Below are 22,327 nucleotides of genomic sequence, written 5' to 3'. Positions count from 1 at the left end.
TAACTCTTTACACACTTACAACAGTATGCGTAATCTTCATACTGTTCTCTTTACAATTTGTTTAAGACGCTGAAAAAAATTTCTTTAATTGGTGATTATTTCCGTTAATTTCGTGGCCTAAAGTTTGATGTAGGATTGATATTGTAAGGAGAAATTAGATGCTAGTCAGTCTTAATGGTTAAGGGGTTTTAAACGTGCCGTAAAGACATTCAGTTATAACATTTTCACCTCAAGAATCATCAAGCGGCATTAACTCACCCACACATTGGTTGTCAGATACGTAGCGATATCCTTGGAAACAGAAGCATCTGTAGCCACCTTCGGTGTTCTCGCATCCATGGTCACACAGCCTGGTACCGCACTCATCAATGTCTGTAAGCATATGCGTTAAACGGGTCAAATTCTGATTGAGTACTGTTGCGTCAAAACCAAAGTAATCACAACGGCCAATCAAATGGCCGTTGAAATACCCTTAAGAGCCAATGAGAACTTAGTAAAAGTTCAAACAAGTCAACTGCCTAAAGCGCGGGAAAACGCTGGCGACCAAGTCGTGATTGGTTTTTAGCTTTGCATGTGATTGATCGAGAGAATGGTACAAGTTTTCTGGACCAATCACAGAGTGGAGTAAAGCAAAAACAAAAAAATCCCAGATTCAAATGCATCCCCATTACAGTTTTAATGAATGAGGCGTCGCCCAACAATCCCTGAAAACTGAGCAACAGAGGTTGACGTTTAATCCCCTTTGTAATGACACCTTTAAATTTGAACACAACCTTTTATATCCTCTTGCTCCATCGTACTAAAGGTTTTTTCTTGAATAATAATGACTTACAAAACCTACAGGAAGCAGGGAATTTATATTTAGTTGGGACGGCTAAATTGGTCCTCCCAAATCACCTCGCTGCTGTAATGAACTGATGATCATGTTCACTTTATTGTTATCATTTTAATGATGACTGTGCTATTGAGGTACGATTCTCTCGTTTTGGGAGATTAAAAGCTAACACAGAGTGTCCACGGCATACTCTTAGTCTAGTGAGGGGACGCCTGATTGCCGATTTTTATCACATCCATTTTAAAAACCACTGGTGATCCTTTCAATCTGATTGGCTCTCGTAGGTGCGATTTATTCACGAATCGCTCTTTTTTTGTTCTACATTCCATCTTTTTCCCAGCCAATGAGGAAGCTCTACTAAAATACAACAATCACTCCACTCAGCTCAATTACCATTATAAATGGTGCTTCCTTAAAATAAGAAACCAGGGGTCGATCAAGTGTGTTCATTGGTTCACGTTTTAATTATTGTCAGATCACGTATGACTTTGCTGCGTAACACAACAACATAATATTTTTCAAACCTTCACATCGGTCTCCCTTCAGGTGATATCCGTCCTTACAATAACATCTGTAGGATCCTGGCAGATTATCGCACCGATGTAAACATGGATCATTCCGGTGAAGAGAGTCCGATGAATTCGCAAACTCGCACTCATTCACATCTGAGAGAGAGGAGAAAAAAAAAGAAACACATTCAAGTAGAAAAACACAAAGAGCCAAATTACTTAAAGATAATTCCAAACTTTCCGAGCTAATCTTCTCATTAGTGGGTGAACGTCACGTTACAGAAACAGCTTACGAACTCTGACAAGACTGTTGAGACAATTACACTGCAAGTACTCCTAATTTTCTTTTTACATCCTACTATTTCTTTCCCCTTTCCCTTTTCCAGTGTTATTGAATATTTTAATTTTCCTCGCGAAAACATAGCTGTTTTGTCATAGCTGTGATGACATGCGCACAAGGTCAAACTAGAGAAGCACAAACATTACCGACACAGGTGTCATTCGCAGTCATTAGAAATCCGTCGGCGCACTTAACACGACAGCGGTATGAGCCAGCAGTGTTGACACATTCTTCACCTGATGGGCACGAAGCAGTACCCAGACTGCATTCGTCCACATCTGGAAGAAAAGATTAAGAAATTTTGTCTCTAAGGGGTTATGCACGGATGTGTGAAGTAATTACAAGCATAATTATATGAATAAACAATCATTCAACCCTTTCACTCCTGAGAGTGATTGGCACATTATTTCTCCTCACCGTATCCCTCTTGAATCAAACATTGAGGCAACGAGAATAAAGGAAATGATCACCACCAACCAGAGAAAGTCTTAATTGTTGAACAAATTCTCTATGACAGTATCATAGGAAATGTAAGGAGAACAGTAGGGAGAATATGCATATCAAGTTTAGGGTTTATGGCATTAAATTTTCTTGGATGTTCTCTGGAAACGAGGCGTAGGTCCTTCAGGGTTGATTGGTGTTCTTACTAGGAAATACCCCGTGGAACCCTGCTGAGCCAACCCACATAAACTTGCGACAGATGGAAGACTAAATTGGTGAGAGATGTGTGGATAGAACGATTTTTTCTTCAAAGCTGAACTACCCTTCTCAAAAGAAAACATTGTACACCATAAAAGATCATATCCAGGAAAATTACCCATCACCTCTTTCCCCCTCCCCCACCTTATAGAAATACACAAAGTAAGTGAACAGTCCCTCCCCCCTCCCCTTCCCCACCCTTCTGAAACACACGAAGTAAGCCGCGAAGAGACAAGTCACAAATTATTTAAGAGAAACTAACCTTCACAAGTTTTATTGTCTGAGGAGAGAGCATGACCCCCAGGGCAGGAACAACGAAAAGATCCAAAAAAGTTTTGACAAAAATGAGAGCAAACTCGAGGAACAGCAGCACATTCATCAATATCTAAACAATGAACAAAAGGACGGCGTTCAATACATCACTGAATGATTAATTTAAAAGGAAAAAAGAGACAATCGTTTTTATGAAGAGTGAAATGGGAGAAATTGTCGACTAATTTTGTTAATAAAAAAAACATTTGTGGCAATAAAGCGGGGAAAAACATTTCCTTTCGGTTTTGCAAGAATTTTCACAACTTCTTAACCCTTTAACTCCCATGAGTGACCAAAAAAGAATTTCTCCTTTCAATATCAATACAATATCGAGCAGACAAGTGATGAGAATAAGGAAAAATATTAATTAGGGGATTATTAGTTGATCCAATACCAAATTCTCCAAACTAACATCACAAGAACTACATGGCAGACAGTAAGGAGAATTACTAATGAGATCTTGGGAGTTAAAAGGTTAAGTTGCGTTTATAACCGTGACCGCAATGATCTTTCGTCCATCAAAAAACAAAATTATGACCACACGACCAGTTAACCGAAAACAACAAGGACAATTACAAGCGCCAAAGTCGATGTTGAGAAAAGTAAGCAACAATAGACATCGGAACTTATCACTTGAGTGTCAAACGTAACCTAGGATTGGATTGGCTTTGCTTCATTTTGCTCCGCGATTGGTCCGTAGATCACCCACTCAACCAATAACATTCGAAGGTAAGAGTAAACGCGACTTGGTCATTCGCGTTTTCCCGCGCTTCAGGCGGTGTGCCAACTGTCACCTTAATATCAACCATTTTTCCCAACGGCCATTATGTTAACATTGATTTTGGTCGCACAGAGCTCAATAAGAATACGCTCTAACAAAAGCTTTACCTTCACAAAACTGACTCGTGGGATGAACAGCCAAACCTTCTGTGCATTGATCGGATACTGATGCTGTAACAAGGTACAAAAGACTGACGTTACACTTGACTGTTAGTAATTCTTACCGTCTTGTAACTGGAATCACGCGGTAACTTAGGTAACCATTGATTTTCTCTATTTTTCTCCATCATGTTACATGCATTTATTGTGATTTTACTTAAAATAGCTCGAACTCTCATGACTCAAAGATCCTGCAAGCTTGAAGTAACTATCATCAATATTAGAAGGTATGGTAGTTTCTTTAATCACTTGTTTCTTTCCTGTTGCTTGGTTTCGTTAACAAACCATCGTTCCACTTGTAATCCTTGCTGTTTAATGAATCCCATTAAACACACAATCATTACTCGTGTCAGTCACTTCTCCTCATTCCCTGATGACTCCAATTCTCCCACTAACTCGAACATTTCATCACTAACCAAGTCAGCCACAACGAGTTAACTGCACTCCAGGGTTATTTTAGCATAAATGCAGAGAAATGACAGCGTACGTACCTCTTTGAATGGATGACCTCATATCTACCTTCAGCGTATCAGACTGAGGAAAGCTGTAATCCACAGCAGAAACTTGGACGGTCTGAGACAGCGACCTGATTCGCTTCTTATCATCAGAAGAATAAAGTATGGAGGAATTACACGAGAAAGGGAAAGGCTTCCCGTTCACATTCATTACCCGCCTGCGAAAAGGACAACGATTGGATAAATTAAATGAATGCGTGCGAAGGCACACAATTTTTGGAGACAAACTAAAAAGGGTCTTAAACTAAAACGGCTCTTACGAGAGTCAACAGTTAGCCTATTCGATACTCTCCGTCGTTCGGCAGCCGCTTCCCTGACAACCTAAGTCGCCGCGCGTGCGTTTGCCTGCCATTTTTCGCGCGTTGCTTTTTTACTCGTCTGCACTGACTATTTTCGCGCACCGCTTTTTCCTTTTCCTTGAACAATTATTTCCTCGACACATAGCACTAAGCGTGCCTGACTACCAGTCAAGAAAATTGTGAAAATTTTCCAAAGTTTCCGGAGCAATAATTTTGAATAGAACTCTCTGTTCGTTTCCCCTTCCTCAGTTTCATATTCTCATCGTTTCACCAATCATGTTCAAAGACCTTGAAATTGAATCTGAAGTCGACAAGTACACTGGTTTTACTTTTTCATCTTTATGTTGTTAAGTTTGAATTTTCGTTAACTTAAACTTGTTGCTTAATTTTGTTTTGGGAGTTCAAGAATGTTCAAAAGATTTCTTTCCACTCAAATGCATTCAATTTAATACTTCCTGTACAAAGCAGTAAACGGAGTTTGGACTCTAACACCTTAAACGAAAAAAGTCACATTGAGAATTTGAAGTTGAAATAGGAAGGTTACAAAAGAAACTTACTGTAATGCAGAGCTTATTTCTCCAACACCCGTCTGAACAAACGTTTCTGCAAAGTCCGGAAATTTGACTTCAGCATCAGATGCAATCTTAGGCGTTTTTCCTTTGATGGCCACATCCACCACAAACACACCCTTTTCATTAACCCCTTTTCCATCGTGTTCAATAAGCATGGTTTCCCCTGAGCTAAAATGCACCCAAGTCTTGTACACAAAGCGCCCTTTTGTGATGGTAAGACCATTCTCCGCATTAGGTTTCTCTTCCGCTGTAGCCCAGTAGATTGGGGCGGTTAATGGAATTGACAATGTCTTGAGCCAGTTTCTGATTGGTCCAGGGAGTCCGCTGATAGAACACGATACTTGAGTCTCATTGGTTGGTGTCTCAGTGAGGTTAGCCAATAGGAAAAGGGTTGGTAACATCACGTTATTCACGGTTCCGTGAACTTGTCCGATAACGACTCCGACGCCATCTAAAAAAGAGGTTATCACTTAATAATTACTCCTTTTGCGGGTGACAACGAACAAAACCACTTCAAGCGCCACTAATTTGCACGCCTCTCAAGCACTGTGTTGTCCGCCGTGGTGAAAATGAAGACAGCTTGGTAGAGGCAGCTTGTTAATTTCTTTTATTTCAATCGCTTACGATTGTTATTTCAACGAAAAGGACCCTGTCTGCACAGCAAGAAAACCAAAAAAAGGATTACAACTTTGAAAGAGCGTAGGATTACGAGGTGTAATCCTTCTGCTCGTAAGAGGTTGTTTATCATTTGTCAAAGAACTCTTTCAGTTATCGCCTACACTCACAGTTTCGCACATTCGCCTACACTCACAAGTGTCGCACATTCAGAAATGCTTTCTTTTTCTGCGTCCCTGAACTGTCTGCCACGTAAATTATGCACGTAAAACCTCCATTACAAGAAATCTTTCCCAGGTATTGTCTTACCAGGACATGCGAAAAGGTTACAGGGTCTAGTTTCCCGCTTATCTCCCGAGCAGTCATTACCGCCGTGCTGTGGGGCTGGGTTATTGCACTCTCGGGACCGAGTCTGTTCCCCGCCATTGCAAACTTTCGAACACAGTGTCCATTCTGTCCACGTGGACCAGTTTCCGTCCACTGAAAAAGAACATCCAAGAATAAAAAGCGAATGGGGAAAAGCATAAGCATGAAGATGGGTGGCAGACAAGGTTGCCTGATGTCTAACGCCATCTACTGTGTTCTTGCGTAAGACACTTAATTTACTCTCTTCAGTAAACCCGGGAGCTCTGTTGCCTTCTTGTGAAAATTCTCGTTATCTTAGCGTAACACCTTTTTCTACTGTCTTGAATGTTTCGTTTCTGATTTAAGAAGCAACGGGAAATCCATACACCAAAGATTACGGCAGTCTCCCCATGTGTTCGTACTTACACAACTTAAACACCGGCTAAAACACCAGAAGAGCACTTTATGAATGTCACTGAATGTATGAATGTAGCTGTTCTCGTTCTTAGCTCATGCACACCGCCACTTGCTTGGTTTAGACTCGAGGCTTACTTTAGGACCTCTGATCAAAGAAGCCTTCAGTAAAAGTAGCACGATAATGACAGATCTTATCGCACTTACCCGGACAAGATTGCACATTACAGAGCTGCGACTGTACATCATTCCCTGGGCAAAATTTACCGCCGTTACTGGGCGCAGGATTATCACATGACCTGAATCGAAACTGGAACCCAGATCCACACGAACTACTGCAAAGACCCCACTCTTGCCACTTGCTCCAATTCCCATTCACTATGAAAAAGAAGAATAAATTTAAAAAATAATAACAATCTTATCATAACAACAACAACAACAACAAAGGAAGAGTTACAGAAAACGAAAAGAATACGACTGATACAAAGCACTTTTTAACGATAACATTTTCATTTTTTAATATTGAAGAATTTAATCAAGACTATGACCAAATCATTTAAAAAAGTGAAAAAAACATCCTGGCTGATCTCTTTGGGAAAACTTTAGTTTTATCGGTTATCGATTTTAGTGGGAAAGCTGTTTTCTTATTCAGAGAGAGTGTCTCAACATTTTTGCAACTGGTTGTAGCTGTATGAAACGAAAAAAACGGAAAAAGAATCTCACCTCGAACTGTGAGTGTTGCTTGAACAACGCGAGTACTGACGCCATTATCGGCCCGACACCGATACTGTCCTCCATCTTCAGACTTAACACCTGTAATTACCAGACTGTTATTAGCCAGGACACTGAAATGCTCAAGCTGATCCACAGGCTGTCCATCCTTTACCCAAAATAACACAGGGGTTGGTTTTCCTGTGGCTGTACAGTTCCATACAAAAGTTGCACCTTCATCTATTATGGTGTCCTGAGGTGTATCCACAAACTCTGCAGAAATAAGTAGGTCAATTGTTAACAAACACAGTCAAATCTATATTTTCGGACAACCACACTCTCTCTGGGAGACCTTTGGTGATGCTGTTAAAACGGAACATGTAACAAAGTTTTTTTTTCCCTTCTTTTTTTATCACTGTATCCTTGGAACGTTTATTTATGACTATTATAAGACAAGTCTTCGATAAAATTTTAGAATTAATAATAACAAAAGCGTCAGGCTCAGAATAAGATGACCGAGAAGCCCGAGCAGCCCTCATCACAAATGCTGCTGGACGCGCATTTTTCTGCCCGCGGGAAGATTGGAGACGAGTTGGGGAGAGTAAAGAGGTGAGTTTCTAAAGAAACTGTGGTAGTTGGGGAGAGGTTTGCCGGGGTCTGGCACTATTAGCGCCAGGCCGTTTGAAGACCTCTCGCTGGCGTGCTTTGCTCGAGGCATCATACTTTCCTTCGTGCCGAAGCGCTACTAATGAGAGTCTGCTATTTAAGCCTTTGATCTTGATAAGAAAAAAATTTGTAATAAATTAAATATTACCTGGCCCTCCCGTTTGGGCAACGTTTTCGTCTTCTCCTGCGAAACATAGAAATAAAGCAAAAATGTGCATTACAAGGGCAACATCTAGCTCCTAAGCAAAAGAAAATGAAGGAAACATTTCCACTGAGGACAAGATTCCAGTGGATTAACGCTTTCGCTGTTAAGATCTCATTAGTAATTCTCCTTACTGTCTGCCGTACAAATCTCATAATGTTAGTTTGAAGAATTTGCTATTGGATCAACTACTAATACCCTTATTGATATTTCTTTTCATTCTCATCACTTGTCTGCTTGACATTGTATTGAAATTGTAAAGAGAACTTCTGTTTTGGTCACACATTGGAGTTAAAGAGTTAATGAGATATGTCATGACCGCGCATAAACTCTTTTCAAATCTTTTTTTTCCAATTTCAGCTGCTTACAACTGTCTTTACAAATTAAGAACAAGTAAATCAAATATCGTGTTTCGTTGAAAAAGCATAAAGCATAAGTATACTGTGAAGTTTTATATGAAATAATTCATATTTGTACTGCGGTTGTAGATGAAAGTGAAATGTGATCATCGCAGTAAATTTTCCAATTTAAGCAATTGGAAAGAATTCTTCTTTCCAATTGCTTAAATTGGAAAATTTACTGCGATGATCACATTTCACTTTCATAAGTATACTGATGATAAACTTCAGTAGCTTCGAAAATTTTTCAAAATTTTACTAAACTGAATTTTCCTAAACTGCGAAACGTATGTCAGTAGCACTACAGCTAGACACTTCAAAGTTATAGTAGTTTGCATTGTACAGACCTTTCACTGCAACCCAAGCACTAGCCGTAACATTCCCAGCCGGATTCTCAGCCTCACAGCGATACATCCCTTCGTGTTCTGATTTTCTGGCTTCGGTGATCTCCACCAGCGAAATATTAGCCACCACAGTACTACCATTCCGGTACCAAGTGATCCGTGGCACAGGGAACCCACGCGCTTCACATTCCAAAATTATGGTGTCGCCCTCGTTGATGGAAATATTTTGAGGACGCTTAATAATCTCGGGTGGAACTGCAAGGAAAAAGGAAAGCTTCCAGATATTGTAATTTTAGGCCATGTTTCAGGTGCGTCATTTCTATCCCTCCTAACATTTTCATCTTTAACCCTTTCACTCCCAAGATCTCATTAGTAATTCTTCTAATTGTCTGCCATATAATTCTTGTGATGTTAGTTTGAAGAATTTGGTATTGGATCGGCTAAATTACCTAAATGATAGTTTTCTTTATTCTCATTACCCGCCTAATTAATATTGCATTGAAATGGTGAGGAGAAATTCTATCTTGGTCACTCATGGGAGTTAAGGGTTGATTATCCTTGTTCCCCTCGGAGTTTTTCCCGCCTCTTTGTCGTTTGTCCATCTAAAGAAACTTTTATTTCCAGGCCAGCTCCATAAAAACCATCTCAAGGAAAGAAAGTTCTTCTCACCTTGCACAAAGAGTTCCACTGGCTGCCGAGCCACACCGAGCGGATTGGAGGCCACACATGTATATGTTCCACTGTCTGATGGTTTTACTTCGAAAATACGAAGACTTCCCGACGGTAGAACGAGATACTTCGGGTTGCTCGCACCGATGGGAACATCTTGTCGTAGCCAAGTCAGTTTGGGCTTTGGGTTTCCACTTACATTACACTTCAATTCCGTCCAACGTTCAGAGGTAACTTTCACAGGAGATATGGGCTCTATACTGGGTGAAGCTGCCAATAAATACAATACAGGAGTATATGGTAGAGCATTTTCAATTGAGTACCGAAAGTAATACGAGACCGCATTGGTTTTACTTTACTTCTCTCTGTGATTGGTCCAGAAAACTCGCGCCACTCTTTCAACCAATCAGAGGTCAAACTAAAAACGATTATTACTTGGTCGCCCGCGTTTTCCCGCTTTAAATAACCAGTTTGGTTGTTTCTCCTTTAAGTTGCCATTGGCTCTTAAAGGTATTTTCCTCTCTTCTGATTGGCTCTTGTGATTACTTTGGTTTTGGTTTTACCTCACCTCACACGTTTAACGTAAGGCGCTCTAAGTGATGTAACGCTTAGGAACTTGAGGAAGACACGATTGCATGCATGACTATTGATTAACAGGCTGGACTTCACACCCAGTGGTTCCAACCCTAGTCGAGTGAACTGTGCATTGTTCTTTTAAGAGACACTTCATTCTGACGGCGTGGAGGGGGGGAGGGGGAGGGGGAGAGAATCCATAAGGCTCAATAATATATAATGTTCTTATGACCCTCCCCGGCATTGGCAGTTAATTGGCAGTCGATGTTCAATAGTCTTCGTTTTATAATCTGTTTGCAACGACTGATTCTCCCCCCGTTCCCCCTGAAAACCACGTGATTCCCTCCCCCCCGCCCTGCTCCTAGGCAAAAAATAATGAGTGGTCCCTAAGCACATAATTTTATAGGTACTCACCCATGACAGAAAGCGTCGCAGTAGCAGTGTCATTTCCAGCCATATTCTCGGCAACACATAGATACACCCCAGTATGTTGTAAAGATAAGCTGGCTATTTCAATCACAGAACCATTGTATGGAAGAGGTTTATTGTTCAAGAACCAACGAATACTTGGAATAGGAAAACCTCTTGCAACACATTCCATCAGTATGGAGTCTCCCACGTCTACAGTCAGGTTTGGCGGCGGTCTAATAATCTCTGGGGAAACTAAATGAGACGAAGAAGGAAGTTACGAGCCATACCCTGATGATTCTTTAAGGTCCCTAATTGTTTCGTCTACCTTTTTTAAGTTTTCAGCGCTGAAACTACGAACAATTGTTTGAGTTCGCCAATTATGGAAAACTGTGAAAAATTAACTAACAAACAAGAGTGTTTTTCGACTAAGTATCAAATCAATGTGGGATTGCAATGGTTTTGCTTTATTTCGCTTTGTGATTGGAAAACCAGCATCACTCGGCTCCCAACCGATTGGATGCAGTTCTCGCTGGTTCTTTGCGGCAATGTCCCTGTTTTCAATGGTCATTCATTACTTTGGTTCTGATTTTAGGACACTCAGTCGAAATCCCCCTTAATAAGTTGGTAATATTTCACTAAAGCCGCTACAGAGATGATTAATCGTAACTCGCCAGGATACGAACCAAAATGAACTTTAACACTCACTGTACACATAAAGGGTGAGGATAAGAAAATCTTGGCCAGTGGGGTTCTTTGCAGTGCACAGGTAAGTTCCCGAATCAAAAGGTATTAATGAACTGACCACCAGCGACCCGTCATCTATCTGTTTGAACTTGATGCCGTCCATGGAAATCGGCCGACGGTTCTTCTGCCAAGTGATAGTGGGCCGAGGGTTACCAATTGCAGGGCACCGAAGTCTAACTGTTTTACCTCTGTCGGTAATTATGGTGGTCGTGTCTGGTTTGATAATTGTAGGTGGTGCTGAGGGAATAAAAATGAAGTACAATGAACACATTCCAACTGAAAAAAATAAACTTCCAATAGTAGGACACATCATTTGCAACTTCAACAAGAACTTACAAGGTGATCTGCGTCACGGGTTGTATTTCCTGAAAAATTGGGTGTAATTTAAAATTCAATCCTACAAAGCTAATGTTTCGAAGCTTCCTTTGAGTTGTTGGTAATTTTGTATGCCACAGAAAAACGACCATCTTTAAATAGAGAAATCTTTCTTTGGCGTCATGCACAGTGTTTTTCCCCAATGGAGAAGATCGTTGCATCATACGCCGATTCTAATTTTGGCAAGAAAATTGCTGCATAAGAGGCTGCGGCCCGAGGTCATACATATTAAAATTAAAGATTGCTTCTTATTGCCTGTGATACGCATAGTGGCCTGTGCACTAGACTTCAATGACAGCTAAAGAACTGATAGGAAATAGCCTTATACTAAAATAAATATAACAAACTTACTGAGTCCCGTGAGAATGAGGGCGACTTGAGCTGAATCTCTCCCCAGACTGTTCTCCGCATTGCACACGTATCTCCCTGCATCCTTGAGTTCTATATCCTGTACGAACAAGTCACCTGACGGCAGAACTGTGGCTCGAGGATCGGTATCAGCGGCAATTCCTAAACTGTTCTGCCAGGTGACGCGCGGTTGAGGCACTCCTTTCGCTCGACAAGTGAATGTTACATTACCGCCAAAGGTGACTGTTTTATCTGAAGGTCGAGTTGTTATACTTGCAGGAACTGGAACGTAGAATGATAGATAAATTGACACAGAGGAAAAGTGGAATCCTCGTTGAATACGCTAGTTGCCCGCGAACATATTCCAATAAGTTTGGTGTTATTTTCAGTGAGGGAGTTGTACAAGCACACAAGCTGAGGCTTCGACGGGATTCAAACCCAGGCCTGCCAGATACTAATTGGGCGCAACTGCCTACTGAGTTACAAAGCCTCACATTGGGAGCGAGGCAAATTTAAGAGGGCTCTTCTTTCCAGTAGAGAAATATGATAACATCTTGTAATGAAATAAACTTTGTGTCATGGCAAATTTCCGGCATATCGCTACGATCAGCGATCAATTTTCTTTACAAAATCAAATACACTCCCTTCATACACAAACCTCCTTCTCCCCAAAGAGTAACTAGCGCTCTATCTGTTCCAGCTGGACTTCTCCCAACGCAATGATACTCTCCTACATCCTGTGGGATAGCAGCCCCTATAATCAGTGCCCCATCATCAGTGATGTTGACTCTGTCGTTTGACCTCAGGGGCTTATCATCCTTCACCCATGTGATGGTCGGCATTGGTACACCGACTGCTGCACACTGTAACACCAATGTTTCTCCAAGAATCACAGGAACCTCATCATAGTCGACTGATACGCGTGGAGGAACTATAAAAATAAAGAAAAACTCAATGAAATAGTCACTCTCCTCAAGAAATTATTTTGGAGATAGTCTCGTTTCAACAGACCCAGGGGAGGATCCAAAGTTGAGGCAAGTTCGTGCTCCCATGGTAAGGTGTTTACTCCGTGACTAAGACTGCTCAGGAAAAGTAGAAAGACCCACGGATTCATTGGCAGGCAAACGTCCAGTGAATAATCCAACATTAGTTAGTTTCATGACTGTGCAAATATACTTGAGCTTTGATCGATGCATGCATGTAATTTGACATCTCACATGCTCCTTGAGAGATTTCCCTTTTCTCTAATTGGCCATTGCTACTGTTACATCGATTTTGATTTTACTACACCTGGCATCGGAAATCTATCTGTCTAAAATCTATCTACCTATCTAAGCCCATCGCTCCTCCTAAGGCATATACGGTCAACAAAAGTCCGCCAAAGACCTCTGTTCGGGGCCATCGTTTCTCATTGGCTCCATGAGTGGCCGGTCATTCTGATCTCAACCTCGAGGTCACGATGCCAGGTGTTCCTTGATCGCCCTCTTTAGCATCGGAAAGCTCTCTACTAAATCCCCAAGGAAAAAATTCTCAACTCACTCTGCACTTGTATACTTATAGTGACCGAGTCTTCCCCAGCGGTATTGTTACCAAGACACGTGTAATATCCACCATCCTTCAACTCCACAGCATTGATAACCAGATGTCCCTGGCTGCTGACAGCAATTCGCCTACTAGTAGTGATTTTGTCTTGTCCCTTATACCACGTGATCTTTGCCCTCGGTGTACCATTTGCTGTACACTGAATTGTGATGGTCTCACCAGCGTTAGCAGTCATTTCTTCCTGATCTACGTACACCGAGGGTGGTACTTCGGAGAAAACGAGATAAAACGTTACCAAGATCATTGTGGACATTCCGGTAAGTCCTACTTCAGTAGGTCTCACTCGCTTTCTTCTCTGTTAGGTGAGATATGTTCAGAAATGCATGCAGTAACGAAAATGGCGAAAAATCGTTAAAATCGTCAAATTTCGCTTTGACGAATTTGACTAAAATTCGCCAAAATCCACAAATACATGAACATTCTCTCAGTTTGACGAAATTTCGTGAAATCTGCCATTTTCGTTACTGCGTGCTTTTCTGGACATAAGTGTCTTAAGCCCCAACAAACACTCTAAGAAAACGCATTGTCTACAACTGCAGTTTGTCTTTCCTCTCCCTACTGAAAATGTAAAAATATAATCAAAAAGCAAAACATTAATGAAGCTGTAATAATGTTGGGCAAACGTCTATGCTTTAGTGTTACTATTCATTACGGCTTAGGAGCGTTTTCGTATAAATTGCAAATATATTTGAGAACCTGTGTCTGCGTTTATCAGTAGAATAAATTTGTTCTGCTCACAGCTTTTATTTAAGCTGGGCGAGAGTTTAGCAGAAGAAAAACTACTCACACTGTGGCTCTCAAAGGCCTTTTTTTATTAGCCAAGCCTTATTCCCCCCTCTCCCTTCTCCTCCGAAAGTCTTAGTTTGGAAGCTCCCCTTCAACTTCCACATGTGATTAACATGAAACTTCTCCTTATAATATCCATACATTATCCAGCAAACAAGTAATGAAAGTACTCAAACGTATCAGGTAGAAGTTGTTATCCTGGTCTAACACCACATTCTCACAACTACTTTAAAAGAAAATGTTTAGCAGCTAGAAGGGAGAATCAATAATCAGATCTTGGGAGTTAAAGGGTTAAAAGCTTCCCCTTGAACGCGGATCAGAGCCATTACGGCATTTTACCTTCACTTGGCATGCAACCAAGTTCCATCTACTATACAATCGTCTTACCTGTGTACATTAGATTAACAGAGGCTTGGCTCTGCCCTGCTATGTTCCACGCAGTGCATTCATAGTCTCCTGCATCAGACAGTTGAGCATTGTTGATGACTAACTCGCCGCCCTCCTTAACAATAATTCTCTCACTTAATTGCAGTGGAAAACCTTCTCTATACCACATGATGGAGGGCGCTGGAAATCCATTTACCCGACATTTGATCGATAGACTATTTCCTGATTGGAAGGTCTTGATAGGCGGGTGAATTGTAACAGATGGTTGCTCTAAGAATGAAAGAAGAGAGAAACAAGAGTTTCAGATAAAATCATATCTGCTTCAAAACTGTCCTAGGGAAACTCATTGTCATAGGTACAAATTCTGAAATGTTGAAAAACAATATGACTTACACAGGCAGCACATGTACATACCAGTGCCTATTTGACAAGGACATTTCCTTTCTCAAAAAGCTCTTCCCTGTCGACTTCAGTAATCACTGCAGATATCTTTTAAAAGGAAACAGCCTTGAGATAGAAACCGCAAAGAGATTACTTAAGTCTACTCACCATAAACAACTACATCTACGACCAGAACCTCTTCTCTTGTTGTGTTTGTGGCAACGCATTCATACCTTCCACTATCATTTCTCCTCTGGATGTGAAGCAGGAGAGAATTGTTTGTTTGGGGAGTCAGTTCATTGCCATCCTTTCGCCACAAAACTTTGAAGGGAGGGTCACCGTCAGGTGCACAACTAAGAATGACAGCATCACCAGTAACAAGCGTCAGGCTTGTGTTTTTATCAACGACAACCGGACGTGGAACTAGAGAATAAAATTTTCCAGGTTAGTACAAGTTGAGTCAATCATAATAACATTAGCTGTGGCATCAGTCAGTTAGCAAGGATGGCCCAGCCCTTTAGGGGGGTGGATCAAATCATCACGCCTGAGGTTCTAATAGGGCTTTTTTTGTACCAGTCCAGCAAATGGGCAAATTATTTTCTTCTCAGAGAGAAGACTAACCCTTCAGAGAATTAGCCGCAATTTTAACCCGAATACTGTTCATGTACCGAAAATTTTAGCTAAGTTAGAAAGAGGTACGATCACACGCAACCGTTTATATCAAAAATTTCCAGCCTGATTATCTTATGAATATCAAGGCTATCATGCCTCTTTATATGAAATCCTTGAAAATTTGGGAGAACAAAAATCTTGGAAACCAAACTAGTTTGTAGGACTGGGCTTAATTGAAGCTCAGTTCCTTTAATTTGAACTGGCAAAAGAGCTCCATTCAATTACATCCAACAATGAAGCACCATACCCATGTTTTGGGGACACTTTACATAGCTGGTGGTTCAGCAGAGATTTGAAGGTTCAGCCTTTGTTACTTGTGTTGCTAGCTGGTCTAATGCACTGATCAATTTGAAGCTTCAACATCACCCAGCCCTTCCTATGCAACTCATGGACATTTGACAGTTTTCAGCTGTCAGTTGTCTGTGCCAGGGGATGGGAAATTTGAACAGTACCTGGCTGGGGTGGGAAATTTGACCCAGAAGTGTCAAGTCTTCCTAACTGAATACAAGTAAAGGTGAAGAGTTCACTCTCCTGAGTAAATGGCTCAGTAGAAAAGATCCACCAAGTCTAGCTTTTAAAGCTTGGTCAATGAGTAGAAAGTGAAGCCTGAAGTTCGCTGATTTTGCCCATTACAAAACTTGACCATCAAATCCAGCACTTGGGTAGGGCATTTGAACATAATTTTGGCCCCATAGGGAACATAATTTAAACAAACTGATCATTAAAAGTTCAGATACCTGGGGGATTGCCCATGTAGATACTGAAGTTTCAAATTGATCGATGCATTATCATGTGGCATATGGTTGTCTGAACAACATGTAGTCACAGATGTCTTACCTTTAACATTAACAATAGTAGAAGCCCTGGCTGTACCTCCCACATTACTGGCAAAACAAGTGTATGGACCCTGATCCTTGCTTGTGATTGATGCAATGATGTAGGTGACATTTGCTGATCCTATGTGTGTCAGCACAGGCCCAAGAGTTCTTCTGTCCATGATCCACTGGACCTTTGCAGGAGTTTCAGTCAGTACACTGCACCATAATTCCACTCTAGAACCTGGAAGGACCTCAATACTTGCTAGTGCTGTGACAATAGGAGGATCTGAAATGTAGAGTAAGGTAATCATGCATTGCCAAAATTGAAGAAGGAAATTATCATCTCTGAAACTTTCAAGCCCAGGAGTATGAGGATCTCTGCACAAGACTGTGGGGTGATCACCTGAAATTCCCAATACCAATGGGTGTGGCTCACATAAATTCTTGAACGACAGTTTGCTTGGAACTATAGCAAATTTTAGTTAATTAATATGATGTTTTCAAGATAAATCACCTTCAAGTACCAAATTTTTTTCTTTTTTTAATATGTTTTAGGAGAATGGAATGCAAAAAGGCTGAGCAATATCAAACTATAAGTAATACAAAACATGCATATTGGCTTTTCTTTTCATTTCAATATACAGCCAGGTTAAAATAATTCTAATAATTTTTAACACTGTATGTGTGAAATCACACATCCTTTTAATTAACCCTTTACTCCCATGAGTGACCAAGACAGAATTTCTCCTCACAATATCAATACAATATCAACCAGATAAGTGATGAGAATTAAGAAAAATATCATTTTGGGGATTATTAGTTGATCCAATATAAAATTCTCTGAACAAAAATGATAAGAATTGTATGGTTGACAGTAAGGAGAATTACAGATTTGATCTGGGAGTTTAAGCCAAGAAATTATCCTTGCAGATGGACTGCAATTTTAGCAATTGCAGAAAAGAGGCCATAAAAGATTCACTCTGACAAGATTTGAATGCCTGCCTACTAGATACTAGTTAGGGGGTACTAACTGTGCCAACTGATTTTACACCAAGCCATACACTAGGAGCAATGCAAATTTTAGAGGGTTTTTCTTTCCCGAAAAGTAATTTGATAACAACAAGTGTAGTTATATTAATTTAAGAAATTTATTTCATTAAAAGTTGTTGTCTTTGATTTACAAATGAGCATTCTCATAAGCAAAGTGGTGAAATGTGAGTATTTAACAAACCTGGCAGCACTGCACTAAGGGCTGTTGGACTAGCCCTGTAGAAAACATTGCTATCATCATCAACACCAACCACACGCAAGTAAAACAGTCCTTTAGGAGGTTCAAAATTTTCCCAATCAAATGTGAATTCATCTGTGCTGCGAGGACTAAATGGTACTTCATCAATCAGTCCACCTTGTAAGTCCAGTATCTCTACTCGTTCAGGTCTTCCAGGAGGTTTCAAACCATGTACTTTAACAAGGGCAAAGTTCCTAAAACCTTCAAAGTGGAGAGTAAATCAGTAAATAAGACAAAGAATCATTATACAATTCTTACCCAAGCAATCATGTCTTAAGCTATATTATGCTGACCAGGGAGTTATGGACTGTTCAATTGCCTGGGTGGGGTGGGGAACTTGTACCAGCAGTTTTAATTTCAAATAGGGACAGTTAGGGAAAGTTTACTGTTAGGGAGTCTGCTATAGTAAGTAAATGGTTGAGAAGAAAATTTTCACATCATAGAATGATTCTTGCAGACAAAAAACCAAACACTGAGCAGCACCAAAAACTAAAATGTGACTTTGCTAAATTCTACCACATTCCCTGATCACACAAATAATTGTTTAATAAAATATTGTGCTTGGGTGGGGCATTTGAACACAATTTTTCTTTATTCTCACCACTTGTCTTCTTGATATTGTATTGATATTGTAAGGAGAAATTCTGCCTTTGTCACTCATGAGAGTTAAAGGGTTAGAAATTCAAATGCCATGAGGGAGAGGGGGTTGCCCAGGGAAGGATGCTACATTTACTAACCAGCAACTGGTTGCGGCATAGCTTCATCCAGACTTCTAATTGGCCGCACCGCAAAGCCACTGGTAAAAGACAAAGAACTAAAACCCGTCACTCTCAAGGTGTGGCTTCCATTACTACTTGTGACCAGTTTCCAAAGACCTGGCTTGGGATTTTTCACAGAGACAATCTTTGCACCTTTCAGACTCAAAAGCCTCTCAAGTTCATACTCTTCAGTGAAAAGATGACCTGATTACATAGATAAAAAATGAGAAAAAATAAAAAAATAGACTGCTCAAACAATTGAATAAAGGGGACAGGTTTCTAAAGAAACTGTAATACTGCATTGGTAGAAGAGTATAACAAGGTAATTTAGTATCATCAGCTGAGTTGATAATGTAAATTGGTCACTGTAAAGAGTTAAAAAGCTGACATTTTGAGTGTTAGCCCTTAAGTGCTCTGACGAAGGACTAGTACTCAGAATGTCAGCTTTTAAATTCTTTACTGTGGCCAATTTTTAGTATTATCTGCTGATAATACTAAATTACCTTGTTCAAAGAATTGATTGCATGAATTGCATTTTGAAAATTTCTCCACTGACATGCTAAGGAGGGTAATAAGGAGTAATAGCAAAACACGATAGCCAACAACTGCCGTAAGGAGTAACAAGTAACAATGTTTTTTAGTTAAATTCACACCAAAATTACCATGTTGATTTGCCATAATTGCTAGTTCATCAGAGACAACCCATCCCCACTTCCCACCACTCATTCACAGAAATCCCTTCATAATCGGTTAACTCCCTTTTACCCTTCTGGGCTGCATGAGGTGCTGTCAGAGTGAAGTACCTCTCAAAAGGACAAAACACAAGACACCCCACCAGGGCTAGAACCTCGTGTGGATTCTGGTCCCTAAATTATTAGTCAATGAGTGCCTGAAATGGGGACTCATAGGTGGGTTGCCAACCATGGGAGGGGCAGGGCAGGTAATGGAACTCAGTGGAAGTCCCTGGATATCTCTAAAAGCCACCTTCTATCAAGGCGTGGAAGCCATTAACTAAGCTTGAAATGTCCGAAATAGTTTTTTTTAATAGAGCTTAAGTAAAATACACCCTTCAAATATAGACAGGCCAAAGAATTATGAAAACTGCAAATTACCATCAGGATGATATAGATTCAATGCTGATTGCTTTCCACTTAAAGCAATGTTCAACTCCACCAAAGCATTATCCACAGGAACATAGTATGTTTTATCTGCAGCATGTCCAGTGTCAGTTGAAATAAGGTTTACCCTGTTCACCTGAAGAGATTCCTCCACAAACTTTAACACTTGGTTAACATCTTTCTTCTTTAAATAGAACACTTGTCCAGAACTAGCAGCGGAGATCAGTTCATATGCTGTTGAGCTTCCAGAGATGGTCTGATTGCCACAATCCCCTGTAATTACAAAGAGGACTTGGCTTTGTTTCTGCTGGATTAACTTTAGCACCTGGAAAGATAAAGGCAACAGAGATTGCTAATTTCATAATAAGCCAACTCATCTGGATTATCTGAAAGTCTCTCTACTGTAGGTTACAACCCAGTATTTCATCAGGGATCCCTGACAGTTCACCAGTACCCTTATTCCTTGGAGTATATGGGAGCCAAGTGCATTGCCTAAGAACACAGCATCATAATCTAGTCAGATCCACAACCTAAACCAGTTGACCCATAGTCCAATACACTGACGATTAGGCCATCTCATCTCTCTCAAAAAAAATTAACCCTCAAACTCCCAAGATCTGATTGTTGATTTTCTCCTCTTGCTGCTACACAATTCTTTGTAAATTAATTATTAGAATTTGGTGTAAGATCAAGATTAAAAACTTCTTCCTGATAAGTTTGAGTATTCTCATTAACTGTTTGCCAAAAAACCTGTGGATATCATTGGGAGAAGTTGTATGTTAGTCACTTCTGGGAGTTAAAGGGTTTACAGCTAACATAGGAGAAATCAGATACATTTCATCTCCACTGAAAAAAAAGAGGCAGATTTCCTTTTCAAGGATAGGCTATATTTTTTAATTTTTCTTTTTTTGACTTTGGTTTGTTTGGGTTCACCTTCAGAGGCAATTTTCAGTGATTAGAAGAGACTGGGACAAAATGTAATTTACAAAATTTAAGTAGAGAAGGACATTCTCCATATCAGTATCTCTGTACTTTTGACTGCATTAGCAAGAAAAATAACACTACATCAAGGGTTCATTCATTTAATTCAATTTCATAATTTGGTTTGTAAATACTTCAAACATTTGGCCCCCGGAAGTGTTGGTTTTGTTTGATTTCTTCTTTCTCCTAACAATATCTCCCCCCCTCCCCCCCCACCCCCACGAATCAAACATTAACCCCTGAATCAAACATTAAGACCACATGAATAAAATTAATGATCACCAACTAAAGAAGCTCTTGATTGTTAAACAAATTCTCACAATCAGCACCTTAGGAAATGTATGGAGAATATGAATACTGATGCTTTAGGGTGAAGGGTTAGACTAAATCAGGGTAAAATACCTCAGAACGTATATAAAGTACAAATAATTCAAATGTCACCTTTTGAGTTTGATCAAAATCCTTGGCATTTGCATCTGTGAAGACATATATGAAAGAGCCAGGCAAGCTGATTTCTAGTGCTAAGATGATGGCATTCAAGGACATTTCTGGACAGTCTCCTCCCCCTTGCACAAAAAGATTGTCTAGGTGTTCCTGGAATTTCTCTGGACTTGTTGTCACTATGGCTGGACCCACATCTGTTGATATAAAGGCTGCAAGTTGAATGGTAAGGAACATGGTAATATATAACTCTTTTAATTTAAAGATTCAGTACAAACTAAATACATAAATCAAGGGACAAGGTAAACCCTTTCACTCCCAAAATCTTATTAGTAATTCTCCTTACTGTCTGCCATACAATTCTTGTGATGTTAGTTTGGAGAATTTGGTATTGGATCAACCAATAATTCCCTAATTTATACACTTTTCTAATTCTCCTAACTTGTCTGCTTGATATTGTAGTAATATTGTATGGAGAAATTCTATCTCTATCACTTGTGGGAGTTAAAGGCTTAATCTACAGGCTAGGTGGTCTGGACTACATGTGCACATCTCCAGTTTCTGCCAGAATGACAAGAAATGGAGCTTGTCTTGGAAAGGGATGGGATAAAGCCATTGATTGATTCATGAACACTGCAGTCAAATATCAGGCATGCCCAAGGGGATCATTTCTAGCTGGCCCCATGCCAATTTTCCAGCAAAATTTCAAAGGAAAACATAAAACCACGGCCTTCTTACAATATTAGGTTTCCCTGATAATTGAGCATAACCCCAATCATAATCCCCTCATTCAACCCTTAGCATAAGGCATAGAGCCACCATAAAATCGAGTGAATCAAACCTACTGGCAAGCTTTTTGTATAATGCCATAGTAACAAGAGCTGTAAGTTTAGACCGCAGGCTTCCGGTAAGATCAGCTTATATTATGAGAGTCATCTTATCTCACCGACGCATTCATTGAACATTAATGAACTCGTTCCGCGACCTAATTAGTACCTCCAACAACGTCCAACGCGCGCTTGCACCAAGTTTAAAGGAACAGCTACTCATAATTGTTTGGAATTTTGCATACAAAAAATCTCTTCGACATGAACGCGATACAGAAAGCCGCACTAATTTGATCACGTCCGTGTTACCAAATTGCTAACACATGTTACAGCAATGGACTAACACGACCTAATTTCATTATGATTGTGTATGTCTGAGGTTCCGAAATTCACAAGGAATAGATTGAAACAACGGAGAATTTTGTAGTAAATG

At 40.2% G+C, this 22,327-nt stretch overlaps 1 protein-coding gene across 2 annotated transcripts in view; it reads right to left on the bottom strand.

Moving 5' to 3' along the window:
• The window catches only part of LOC113686662 (hemicentin-1), a 29,670-nt gene that overhangs the window by 6,037 nt on the left and 1,306 nt on the right, over positions 1-22,327 (bottom strand). The window contains exons 2-26 of one of the 2 annotated variants that reach the window (XM_089203297.1): positions 21,068-21,264; positions 19,640-19,970; positions 18,507-18,731; positions 17,713-17,970; positions 16,501-16,767; positions 15,160-15,414; positions 14,611-14,880; positions 13,375-13,644; positions 12,494-12,766; positions 11,839-12,117; positions 11,074-11,349; positions 10,372-10,620; positions 9,385-9,654; positions 8,719-8,970; positions 7,920-7,955; positions 7,118-7,378; positions 6,602-6,772; positions 5,945-6,115; positions 5,006-5,471; positions 4,126-4,307; positions 3,584-3,646; positions 2,646-2,768; positions 1,831-1,962; positions 1,360-1,500; positions 259-372 (exon numbers count right to left, since the gene is read on the bottom strand). In XM_089203297.1, the coding sequence (XP_089059423.1) occupies positions 259-372; positions 1,360-1,500; positions 1,831-1,962; positions 2,646-2,768; positions 3,584-3,646; positions 4,126-4,307; positions 5,006-5,471; positions 5,945-6,115; positions 6,602-6,772; positions 7,118-7,378; positions 7,920-7,955; positions 8,719-8,970; positions 9,385-9,654; positions 10,372-10,620; positions 11,074-11,349; positions 11,839-12,117; positions 12,494-12,766; positions 13,375-13,644; positions 14,611-14,880; positions 15,160-15,414; positions 16,501-16,767; positions 17,713-17,970; positions 18,507-18,731; positions 19,640-19,970; positions 21,068-21,264 (5,532 nt within the window). Of the gene's footprint in view, positions 1-258; positions 373-1,359; positions 1,501-1,830; positions 1,963-2,645; positions 2,769-3,583; positions 3,647-4,125; positions 4,308-5,005; positions 5,472-5,944; positions 6,116-6,601; positions 6,773-7,117; positions 7,379-7,919; positions 7,956-8,718; positions 8,971-9,384; positions 9,655-10,371; positions 10,621-11,073; positions 11,350-11,838; positions 12,118-12,493; positions 12,767-13,374; positions 13,645-14,610; positions 14,881-15,159; positions 15,415-16,500; positions 16,768-17,712; positions 17,971-18,506; positions 18,732-19,639; positions 19,971-21,067; positions 21,280-22,327 lie in introns of both variants that reach the window. The other variant, XM_089203296.1, reaches the window with a different exon arrangement.

This window comes from Pocillopora damicornis, chromosome 4, assembly GCF_964200805.1.
Source record: "Pocillopora damicornis chromosome 4, jaPocDami1.2, whole genome shotgun sequence".
Taxonomy (NCBI): domain Eukaryota; kingdom Metazoa; phylum Cnidaria; class Anthozoa; order Scleractinia; family Pocilloporidae; genus Pocillopora; species Pocillopora damicornis.
This window is presented reverse-complemented; position numbering and strand designations above follow the sequence as displayed.